The 12,424-nt window shown below is 50.6% G+C and overlaps 1 protein-coding gene across 2 annotated transcripts; it reads left to right on the top strand.

Annotated features, from left to right (window-relative positions):
* On the top strand, positions 1-6,808 carry LOC310663006 (uncharacterized protein). 2 transcript variants are annotated; one of them, XM_083410510.1, is made up of 2 exons: positions 1-343; positions 4,640-6,808. In XM_083410510.1, the coding sequence occupies exon 2, from the start codon at positions 4,641-4,643 to the stop codon at positions 5,994-5,996; it is 1,356 nt and encodes a 451-aa protein (XP_083266636.1). In that variant the 5' UTR covers positions 1-343; position 4,640; the 3' UTR covers positions 5,997-6,808. The 2 variants fall into 2 exon arrangements, with proteins under 2 accessions (XP_083266636.1, XP_083266635.1); XM_083410509.1 differs by having other exon boundaries at positions 4,550-6,808.
* Positions 6,809-12,424: the final 5,616 nt, after the last annotated feature.

Genomic DNA, 12,424 nt, shown 5'->3' with positions numbered 1-12,424 from the left:
GCTCCTTCCTCGCACTCATTTTGTAGCAAGGCCCCATTCAGAGAACAAAAGAAAAGACTCGCGCGGGGCTGGCGAAGCTGATTGGCCGGGAGGGAAACTGAACGTTCCAACCCTTTGCACTCCCACGCCTTTCCTTTATGCTTCATTCTGTTGTTATTGTAAAGGCTCGTGTTAACCCTCTAGTTGCCGGCGCTTTTTAAATTTCCCCCTCCAGATAGTTCCAGCTTCCCTCCTCCATTTCCGCTGCCTCTTATCTCCCCGCCCCTTCTGTGCCCCCAAATCATCAGCCCCGCTTCCGAGGCGATCTACTCAGCGACAGCAGGAAAAAAACCCCAAAAAACAGGTTTGTTCCAATGCTTTGTAACCATTACTGAAAATTTGCGGGAGGGCGGGTGATGGAAAGGGGAGGCGAGGCGGGGGGAGGGAAAGAAGGGGCTTTGAACCGTAGTAGAACCAGGTTTTGTTTTGTTTTATTTTTTAAACCGTGTTGCCAAAAAAAAAAGTCATTGCAATTATTATAGGAGGGTGATAACAATATTGATGATAAGTAGGACAGCTGCAGACAGTATCTGTAAATATAGCGCTTTGCAGTCTCCAAGGCCCTTCACAACACCCCTGTAAGGAAGGTCAGTATGATTGTTCCCCTGCATTCAGGGCCAGATTTAGGTTTGAGGAGTCCCTCAGCTACTGAAGGTAATGGGGCCCTTTATATGAGCAGCTGTCCTTTGCCAACAACAAATTGTCACTGTTTTTTGTGTTGGAATACATGCTACATAGTAATTTATGGACCTAATAGGTACAACACAACACAAAACACCGCAGCTGTATGTAGGTTTTAATTTATTTGTTTTTTATCTTATATTTTGGAAATGTACATCCAGGTTTTTTTCTTTCATTTTTGGGGGGACCCCCAAGAGAATGGGGCCCTAAGCTATAGCTTGTTTAGCGTATACGTAAATCCTGCACTGCCTGCATTGCAGGTGGAGATGAGGGCCAAGAGGAGAGTGTCCGTCCCCTGCAGTGTTGCCAGGATGGCACCGTATATACAAAGAACAGAACATGGGTTCCCAAAATGGTCTGCAGGCCACCAGTGGTCCACAAGCTTCGTTCCGATGGTCCACGGCGTGTCTGCATTAAATGATTGTATTTATTTTTAATTCCATTTTTATTGCTTCTCCTATTTCTCATATGGTATTTTATTGCGTCCTAATTTCAGGTTCTGGTGCAATAAAAGACGCTGTAAGAAATGAGAGAAGCATTAACTAGCAACGGGCATTACACCTTCCACAACAGACAGGGAAAATATTAAGTGGTCCCACCCAGATCCTCAACTAATTTTCAGGAGGTCCATAAAGTTTGGAAACCACCATCCTAGAATGATGGAATTTCCAAGGGGCTTACATGTTGTGTAAGATAATTTACCAGCGGCCAGGAGCAGTTGCCTTACTCTCCAGTTTGTCATAAGCAAAGAGGTCCTGCCAATACCATACAGTTCTGCACAGGAACAAAGATCTCTAGATCAGTGGCTTAGCGTGGGGGGTGCAGGGGGGGCCGGCCGCACCGGGCGCAACATCTGGGGGGGGGGCGCGCTCGCACTCGCAGCTCTCTGCCCCTACCTGGCTCACTCACTCTCTCTCACTGCAGTGCTGGCTGTGCGAATCCGATCCGAGCCGCCGGGTCGCCGCCCACTGTGGAGGGGAGGGTGCCAGGCGTGCGGTGCGGTGCGGAGAGAGAGCGAGGGACTATCTGGGGGAGGGACAGTGCAGCGGGGGGGGCGCAAATTACTTGCCTTGCCCCGGGTGTTGACAACCCACGCTACGCCACTGCTCTAGATTGCTCATATAGGTGAATCTTACCGTGTGTGTACCTGCCTACAAGACTGTGAGGGGAAGCCAGAGGAGGGAGGTTATTAGACAATATGACATGGGGATGACCGCATTCCAAATGGGGCAACCAATCCGATCTTAAGGAACCTATGCATTCAAGAAAAAACCGTGTTAGGATAGCAACAGGGAGCCTCTAGATCAGGCATCCCCAATCTGCGACCCTGCAGATGTTTTGGCCTACAACTCCCATGATCCCCAGCTAACAGGACCAGTGGTCAGGGATGATGGGAATTGTAGTCCAAAACATCTGGAGGGCCGAAGGTTGAGGATGCCTGCTCTAGATAATGTTGGACAACAACTTCCATCCCCCCAGCCAACATGGCTGGTGGCTGATGATAATGGGAGCTGGAGAGGCAGAAGTTCCCCACCCCTCTGTTAGGGTAATAATAATAATAATAATAATAATAATAATAATAATAATAATTTTTTATTTATTATTTATACCCCGCCCATATGGCTGGGCTTCCCCAACCACTCTGGGCAGCTTCCAACAAAATATTAAAATATAGTAATGCATCAAACAAGGAAGCATTGGTGGTTCAGTGGTAGAATTCTCGCCTGCCACGCGGGAGGCCCGGGTTCGATTCCCGGCCAATGCAACTTGACTTTTGTGGGACGCAGTTGGTGCTGTGGGTTAAACCACAAAGCCTAGGACTTGCCAATCAGAAGGTCGGCAGTTCGAATCCCCGCGACGGGGTGAGCTCCTGTTGCTCAGTCCCTGCTCCTGCCAACCTAGCAGTTCAAAAGCACGTCAAAGGTACCGCTCCGGCGGGAAGGTAAACGGCGTTTCCGTGCGCTGCTCTGGTTCGGCTTAGTCCTGCTGGCCACATGACCCAAAAGCTGTACGCCAGCTCCCTTGGCCAATAAATCGAGATGAGCGCCGCAACCCCAGAGTCAGCCACGACTGGACCTAATGGTCAGGGGTCGCTTTACCTTTACTTAATGCATCAAACATTAAAAGCTTCCCTAAACAGGGCTGCCTTCAGATGTCTTCTAAAAGTCCGGTAGTTGTTTTTCTCTTTGACATCTGGTGGGAGGACGTTCCACAGGGCGGGTGCCACCATGGAGAAGGCCCTCTGCCTGGTTCCCTGTAACTTGGCTTCTTGCAGGGAGGCAACCACCTTTGGGCATCCTGATGTTGACCAGAGGTGAGGATGAGGCTCCCATCCCTTTCATAAGGAAACCTCTGCTGGCCCAGGCCAGTGACCCACCTGGTCCAGCATTCTGTTCCCGCAGTGGCCAACCAAGTGCCCCAATGGGAAACCAACAAGCAGAATCCAAGCGCCAGAGCCGAGCCCCCTCCAGTTTCCAGCAACTGGGAAGCAGGACTGTAGAGGCAGAGAGTAGCCACCCTGGCTAGTAGCCATCGATAGCCCTCTCCTCCTCTTGCCATTCACACAGAGAGAAGCCGCTTTCTGAAATCTTTTCTGCATGCAGTGTAAAGCCGGCGTAGTCAGCCTGTGGCCCTCCAGATGCTGCGGTCTCTGGCTCCCATCGCTCCTAGCGAGCCTGGCGAACGGTCAGGCACGATGGGATTTGTAGTCCAGCAACCTCCGTACAGGAACCCTTAGATTTAAAGTACGGGAACCATCTCCTATCCCCTCCCTCTCAAATTCTGATACTGCAGAGGAAGGAGGCTTTGTGATGGAACACACAGACCAGGGGTAGGCAAACTAAGGCCCGGGGGCCGGATCCAGCCCAGTTGCCTTCTCAATCCGGCCTGCGGACAGTCTGGGAATCAGTGTGTTTTTACATGAGTAGAATGTGTCCTTTTATTTTAAAAGCACCTCTGGGTTATTTGTGGGGCATAGGAATTTGTTCATTTATTTTTTCAGAATATAGTTCGGCCCCCCACATGGTCTGAGGGACAGTGGACCGGCCCCCTGCTGGAAAAGTTTGCTGGGCCCTGGCACAGAGGGACAGTTTTTCCTTACATCATTAGCTGGGAAAAACCCCTGTCAAGCAAACAAACTCGCTTTTCCAACTGGAAGTTTGACTTGTCCATCGACAAGCTACGCATCCAGCCGCCGCCCACAGGAGGGCGCAGTGACATCACTTACATTTGGCCTCTCTTTTGCTTTTCCGTGTTTTTATCCATTATATCTCCCAGTATGCCCCACAGAGAGCCTCAAGGTCCATAAATAGCAACACTCTAGTGGTCCCGGGCCCTAAGGAAGTCAGATTAGCTTCAACCAGAGCCAGGGCCTTTTCAACACTGGCCCCGACTTGGTGGAACGCTCTGCCTCATGAGACCAGGGCCCTGCAGGATCTGATTTCTTTCCGCAGGGTCTGTAAGACAGAGTTATTCCGCCTGGCCTTTGACTTGGAGCCAATTTGATTCCCTCCCCCTCTTTCTTTTTCCTTTCTCCTCCTGCGATGAGGCTGCATTTTAATATTTTAATGTTGTATTTTAATCTTGTTTTTAAGTTGTATTCATTCAACTTGTTTTTATTATTGCTTGTTAGCCGCCCTGAGCCCGGCCTTCGCTGGGGAGGGTGGGGTATAAATAAAAATGATTATTATTATTACTTTTCCTCCCCGGGGCCCAGCTACATTTTTGGGGGAGCCTTTCGGCACTGAGGATTGTGGGATCCTTCACGCAGGTCCGAGGGAGGGACTGGGGTTCCTCCTTATGATTGAGTACCTCTCTGTGTCCTTCCCAGAAATCTCTGTGTCTTTGTTGCCAGCCCGGAAGCTGGCCCTACGCCCCTCGCCCCTCACCCACCCACCTTTCCCTCTCTCCTAATTTTAAGCATGGATTCCACCCAGAAAGAAGCCGCCATCTTGTGCGTGGTGCAGTCGGGAGCGCTGATGATGGAGTACCTGAGAGCCAGCGGCGAAGCGTCGTCCGCAGCCGCCTCCCGGCGCCGCTGGGCGTTCCTGCACTCTCTGGGGCAGCGAGGGGGTGAGGAAGAAGAGGAGGAAGAGTCGGAGGAGGAGGAGGAAGAAGAGGAAGAGGAGGAAGGAGGAGAGGAAGAGGTTTTGCTGCCCCGGCAAGCCGCCAGCGCCGGGTTGCGCCGCGGCGGGCGCCTCCGCTCGGTGGAGCGGCGTTTCTGGGCCCGACCCCGAAGCACCGAGTGGTGGGACCACACGGTCCTGCAGACATGGGACGACAGCCAGTGGCTGCAGAACTTCCGCATGCGCAAGGCGACCTTCCTGGAGCTTTGCGCCCGCCTCTCGCCCGCCCTGCAGCGCCAGAAGACGCGGATGCGGGTGCCGCTGAGCGTGGAGAAGAGGGTGGCCATCGCCCTGTGGAAGCTGGCCACCTCTGTCTGCTACCGCGACGTGGGGAACCAGTTTGGCGTGGGCCGGTCCACCGCCGGCTCGGTGGTGCTGGAAGTGTGCCGCGCCATCCAGAGGGTTTTGATGCGTGCCACGGTGACTGTGGGCGGCAGCCTGGCGGCCATCATGGCCGGGTTTGAGGAGATGGGCTTCCCCAACTGCGCCGGCGTGGTGGGCACCACACACATGCCCATCCTGTGCCCGCCGCACCAGGCAGCCGAGTACGTCAACTCCAAGGGGTACTATTCCATGGCCTTGCAAGCGCTTGTGGACCACCAGGGCAAATTCACCCACCTAAGCGCCGGCTGGCCGGGGAAGACGCACGAAGCCAAGATCTTCAACAAGTCCACCTTGTTCAGCAAAGGCCAGGAAGGGACCCTCTTTGCCCTGGGCCCGACGGACATCAACGGGGTCTCTGTGCCCAGGGTCATCCTGGGCGGACCGGCCTACCCTCTCCTCCCGTGGCTGATGGTGCCCTACACAGAAGACCTGGACGGCGCCAAGGAGGCCTTCAACGCCACCTTGAGCCGCTGCCAGGAGCCCTTGGAGGAGGCCTTCAGCCGGCTGAAGGGCCGCTGGCGGTGCCTGACGGGCCGCAACGACTGCGCGGTGGAGAACCTGCCCCGCCTCATCTCGGCCTGCTGCGTCCTGCACAACATCTGCGAGGAGAAAGGCGAGGCCTACGAGGAGACGTGGGAGGCTGAGGCCAAGCAACTGGCTGCCACCTTTGAGCAACCTCTCCAGAGGCCGGACACCCGCATCAAGCCGGCGGCCAGGTCCGAGAGGGTCCGAGACGCCCTCTGCGCCTACATTGCCAGCACGGCGTGAAGGGGGAATGGGAGAACGTTCTGGCAGCCATTTTGAGGGGCGGAAGGAATCTTCGCTCCTGAGGCCTACGAAGGCCTCCATCCTAGGTCTGGTCACCTGGGATGAAGCCCCGTTGGACCCAACTTCTGAGGAGACATGTATAAGGTTGCTTAGAGAGCTGATTTTAGCATAAAATGTGAGAAAGGTTTGGGTGAGGTTGACTTTCCTCCCTTGATATCCATGTGGGGGGAATTCGTTTTCCAAAAGCTTGCCCACCAGGGATGAAGTCACCGTTTGCCACCTCCTGAAAACATTACTTGTGTGGCAAAGGTTCACCCCCAAGATGCACAGTTAACTGATGGCCAGCTTGCATTTTATAGGCTCTTTGTTCCTCTGGGAAAGGTGGCAATTCCTCTGCTGCCAGAATGGTTGGGTGAACTGGTCTTTGCCAAGCCTTTGGGGGTTCCTCTGTAGAAATAGCAAACCCCCTTGAGACCAAAATGTTGACGTCTCCAGAGAAAACAACAACCCATGTGGTGTGGATTTGACCTTCCAGGAGCTCAGTTTTCAGTCCCAAAAGGTGTGGGGAGCCTGTTGTGCTCCAAATGGTCCTGAACTACAACTCCCATCATCCCTGACCGTCAAGACATGTTGGTGGGTGGCTGATGGGATATGGAGTCCACCAACATCTGGAGGACTGCAGGTTCATCCTTGTGTGTATGTGGGTCCATTTCTGATTCCATGTTGTGTTGGTAATGCAACTGTTCTTGTGTTTCCCTCTCTTCCTCCTGGAAAGAGGAGCCCCCAGAGCTCTCGCCAATACACTGTGTGAAGTTGTGGGTGAACATATCAGACGACACAGCGATTCTTCAAACAGCTCTTGTTTATTCACAGGCCAGAACAGCACTGAACTGAAGGGTTCAGCCACCAGCTTATATAGAGTTCCAGTAAGGTAAAGGTAAAGGTACCCCTGCCTGTATGGGCCAGTCTTGACAGACTCTAGGGTTGTGCGCCCATCTCACTCAAGAGGCCGGGGGCCAGCGCTGTCCGGAGACACTTCCGGGTCACGTGGCCAGCGTGACATCGCTGCTCTGGCGAGCCAGCACCAGCGCAGCACACAGAAACGCCGTTTACCTTCCCACTAGTAAGCGGTCCCTATTTATCTACTTGCACCCAGGAGTGCTTTCGAACTGCTAGGTTGGCAGGCACTGGGACCAAACAACGGGAGCGCACCCCGCCGCGGGGATTTGAACCGCCGACCTTTCGATCGGCAAGCCCTAGGCACTGAGGCTTTAACCCACAGCGCCACCCGCGTCCCAAGAGTTCCAGTACAACGTAACTAACAATTTTCTAAAACTATCCAATCACTGAATGTCACTTTCAATCCCTTATTTGCATAACTATCTACAGTATCCCCCTGCTGGCCCAGGGTGAGAACTTCAGTACATAACACACTGTGTGGGATTTTGCTTGCCTCGGGTCCCTAGCCACTCGCCCCAGGAGAGCAGGGAAATGGAAAATCACAAGGCTGATGCTGTCGTCTGGGACAGGTGCGATTCCTCCTAAAAGGGGAGTGGGCCAAATCTGTATCCCACATAAACACACTTTTTCTTTTCTAGGGTCTTCCTGAATTAGGATTCTGTCAGAATAGCAGCCCTTACAGGAACGTTTGCGCTTTGATATGTGTGTGGGTAGTTGCAGTTACGTTGTCGTTATTATTATTATTATTATTATTATTATTATTATTATTATTATGGATGCAAAATGGCTTTCTGGATTTACCTCTTCTTCTTCTTGCAGGAATTGTAGAGGCAGGATACTGTTTTACCAGTTTACAAAGAGGAAGGTGGGGATTATTTCTGCCCCTTTTGCCACCACCCGACTTTCCCAATCTCCCTCTCTCCAGGACAGTAGATAAGAAACAGTCGTCAAATCCCATTAGCATTAGATTTGTAGGACTAGCTTGTCCTTTACACCCGCAAGAGCTCTGGCCATGAATTTCTTCACTCTGCTGGCTGACCAGTGGCGTAGCATGGGGGGTGCAGGGGGGCCGGCCGCACCGGGTGCAACATCTGGGGGGGGCGCGCTCACACTCGCAGCTCTCTGCCCCTACCTGACTCACTCACTCTCTCTCACTGCAGTGCTGGCTGTGTGAATCCGATCCGAGCCGCCGGGTCGCCGCCCACTGTGGAGGGGAGGGTGCCAGGCGTGCGGTGCGGTGCGGAGAGAGAGCGAGGGACTATCTGGGGGAGGGACAGTGCAGTGGGGGGGGGCGCGCAAATTACTTGCCTTGCCCCAGGTTAGGGGGCGCAAATTACTTGCCTTGCCCCGGGTGCTGACAACCCACGCTACGCCACTGTGGCTGACGCTCCCCTTCCAGGTGGGATTAAACTGTTCCAGTTCCTGTCTCCCTTTAACCCGCATCCCCACATCTGTTGTAAACAAAATCTGCCCTTTTTCCCTTATGGGGTACCCAAGAGCCCGTATAGAGTCCTTACATAGGTTCCCTATCAGTAGGAGAGAATAACAAAGGCCAACCAGAGAATACTGAGAAGCAAAGCAGCTCGTAAGCCTGATCTTTATTGATCTATTGCAACAGGGTCTTCCCCCACGATAAGAAGAATGGAATCCATTATCTCTCTCACACACACCCGCCCAGTTGATTTAATTCACACAGCATGTGCCAAGTGTGTGAGAGGGAGATGTGTGTTTGCAAAAACACACACGGCTCCTCTGTGCTAAACGCCCTACTCCAAAGCTTCACACTTAGGTGCCGACAGGTGAGAAGGTTTACCTCCCTCTGGACTATAAGGAGGGGGGGCAGGATCCGAACCCAGGACTTAACCCCCTTCCGGCCATCACAGCTATATTTTCTTAGTAGGGATTTCCCCCAGAGTGGATCCCCTCATGTGCAAATCCTCTGGCAACCGTCGGTCCCCTTTACCTTTGCTTGAAAGCGCATGATGTGCAAGTTGTTAATAATAATAAAAACATGTAAATTAAGCCGTGGTAGTTCTTTCTTATTGATTTATTTCGGGCTCTGAACGCATTGCTAGCGGTGCGGTCGTCAGTAGGTGGTTACAGATCCACAATCTGGATTCGAAACAGGTCTGGGGTTTGCACGATGCGCCGGGTGGGGGGTGGAAAGAGGTGACAGGAATGCAAGAAGGCTAAAGGATATTGGGAAATGATATATAATGAATTGAAAAAAATGTTGGGGAAAAACCCCTTTGTTAAAAAACCAGAATCTTTCCTGCTTGGAATTTTGGATCATGATATAAGAGAGGGAAATTGGAGGTTGTTTATGTATGCAACAACAGCAGCAAGAATCTTATTAGCACAAGTATGGAAAACAGAAAAAACACCAACAAAGGAAAAATGGCAAGCGAAGCTTATGGACTATGCGGAACTGGCTAAGCTGACAGAGAGGATACATGAGAGAGACAACATCGATTTCAAAAAGGAGTGGGAACCATTTATAAACTATAAAAAGGCAGTATAAAGATTTGAACCCATTGGCAGGTTTTGACTAAACTTTCACAACTATGTAAGAGGTAAAATCAGCAGGGTACAGAATTTGTTTAATAAATCAGTACGGAAATACGGGGGAAGCCAAAGAGGGGGGAGGGGAGAAATATGGATATATAAATTGTTCAATTAAGATTTGTGGAAAATTTGTTGTTATACAGGTTAAGTACTTAATTCGTTCCGGAGGTCCGTTCTTAACCTCAAACTGTTCTTAACCTGAAGCACCACTTTAGCTAATGGGGCCTCCCGCTGCCGCCGTGTGATTTCTATTCTCATCCTGAAGCAAAGTTCTTAACCCGAGGTACTATTTCTGGGTTAGTGGAGTCTATAACCTGAAGCGTATGTAACCTGAAGCGTCTGTAACCCGAGGTACCACTGTAATTTGAAAATTCAATGGCTATGCTTCTTGGAAGTTTGGGTGCAACTTGGCTTGCAGAAGAGATGTTTGCATGCAGTTATGATAAATAGTTTGAGGGCCATCCACATTCCCTGCAGCTTTAACTCAGTGCCTCTCAAGCTTTTTTCTCGGGGCCACACTTTCTGAATAAAAATTTGCTCACGCCACACTGAATTTTCTACTGATCTGTTGGGAAACGAGAAGAAGCAACAACCAGCAGCTGTGCTTGATTTATAACAGAACACAACTACTTTATGATACGATTGTGGGACATCCAGGAAGTATTAAAAAATTCATCTACATAGCAACATGCAGTGCTTTTTTTCTAAAAAAAATGTTTACAGGTACTGTCAGGCACACAGAAACGCCGTTTATCTTCCCACTGGAGCGGTACCTATTTATCTACTTGCACTTTGACGTGCTTTCGAACTGCTAGGTTGGCAGGAGCAGGGACTGAGCAACGGGAGCTCACCCCGTCACGGGGATTCGAACTGCCGACCTCCTGATCGGCAACCCCTAGGCTCAGTGGTTTAGACCACAGTGCCACCTGCATCCCTGATCTTAATACTTTACTGCACTAAATGTTTAAATGTTGCTTTGATTGTCCGTGGCTCTTCCTGCCACACTTGCTACACCCTTTGAGAACCACGGCTTCAACCGATCAGCTAACTTTTGTATCTCTCTGATGTGTAGACTGATATTCTCAGGTTGTGGGTTTAACCTTCCAGGGGTCAGAATAGAAGTGGATTTTTTAAATTATTTTTTTTGCCTTGCCCTTTTAGTGACATTTCAGTGATTTCTTTATAACGTTTCTGGGTCACTTCTAAGCTTGGCGTAATGCAAATATACAGTCACACACCTATTGAACGTGCATAAATTTTTGGGGGGTTTCCTGTATTATGAGGGAGAGACTGGGTGAAGTAGTCTGCTCCATCACACTACAGTGGTACCTCGGGATAAGTACTTAATTCGTTCCGGAGGTCCATTCCTAACCTGAAACTGTTCTTAACCTGAAGCACCACTTTAGCTAATGGGGCCTCCTGCTGCCGCCGCACCGCCGGAGCACAAGTTCTGTTCTCATCCTGAAGCAAAGTTCTTAACCCGAGGTACTACTTCTGGGTTAGCAGAGTCTGCAACCTGAAGCGTCTGTAACCTGAAGCGTACGTAACCCGAGGTACCACTGTACTTCACCAAAAGTACACTTTTAAAAAAGCACGCAGAAATGATTCAGACATAAATACTTCTTGTTATACAGTTATTGATACGTATGTGTCTTCCTTTCCATGGGGGAGGAAATGTACGTCTTGGAAATTTTCTGGAGAACCCTAGAAAGGAATGAGTCCCACTACATATTTTTAAAGGAAATACATTTTTATTACATGGTGCATATAGATTTCAACACAAGGAACTATTTAAACAAGCAACCAAAAACATCCCAATACAAGCCATAACTGGGGGGTGGGGTGGGGTGGGAAATATTATTTATAATAATAATAATACCTGAAAGTTTGGAGAAAAAGAAAAAAAAAGAAATTAAAGATTTTTTTAAAACGAACCTAAATGGGGGGAAATTACTCGTTTTTATTTCAAACAGGCATGTCATGAAACGTTTGCAAATGACACCGGCTTGGTAATCAAAGCGCACACTCAGCCACTCACACACACACCCAAAAGCAAGCAAACCTTAAAATTCTACAGGAGACGGGGTGTTTATGCAGGTATGTGAAAATCAGATTTCTGGCTTATTACATTCAGAGACAATCCCTTCCACTCCACAGACCCTAACAGGGTGCAAACAGAGCTGAAAAACCTATGACTCTTGAGTGTTGTTGCCACGAGTCCCAGGCAGTGGGGCATGTGGTCTGGGGGGTGATGGGAATTGGGGGGTCCTGGGAGACCCCCCGTTTCCCATTCATTCTGTACAAGCACCCTGCTGGGGCCACGATCATTTGCCAAAAGGCATTTTACCTACGCAAGACAGCAATGTTTTACCTGTGCAAGACCCAGGATGCTGAGAATTGAGCAAAGCTCCTTTTGAGTCTTACCCGTCGGGTCGCAACTTGCAAAAGGCTTTCCTTAAACAGGCTCTTCCGCTTTCTCAGCTCAGCTCCAAAGCTGGGAGAAATCTGATGGGAGCCCAGTGGCGTAGCGTGGGTTGTCAGCACCCGGGGCAAGGCAAGTAATTTGCGCCCCCTAACCCGTGGATTTGCACCCCCTAACCCATGGATTTGCGCCCCCCTAACCCTAACCCCCAGATGTTGCGCCCGGTGCGGCCGGCCCCCCCTGCACCCCCCACGCTACGCCACTGTGGGAGCCCCAACTTTTTCCCACCCACCACAGAGCATCTCAGTGGTAGGAAAGGTTGCAGCCCTCAGACCACTCTTCACTTACCTGCAAAGTCCTCTTGGGAGTCCCAATTTGCAAACCGCTGGTTGAGGGTAAAAACAACAAAAAAAACACACAAAAAGATGACCTTCTGGGTCTCTTCCAACTACGAGTCTATGAAAACCCCCTTTCTAGATGT

The sequence above is a fragment of the Podarcis tiliguerta genome (genome assembly GCF_965153285.1).
Source record: "Podarcis tiliguerta genome assembly, chromosome: 13".
NCBI lineage: Eukaryota > Metazoa > Chordata > Lepidosauria > Squamata > Lacertidae > Podarcis > Podarcis tiliguerta.
This window is presented reverse-complemented; position numbering and strand designations above follow the sequence as displayed.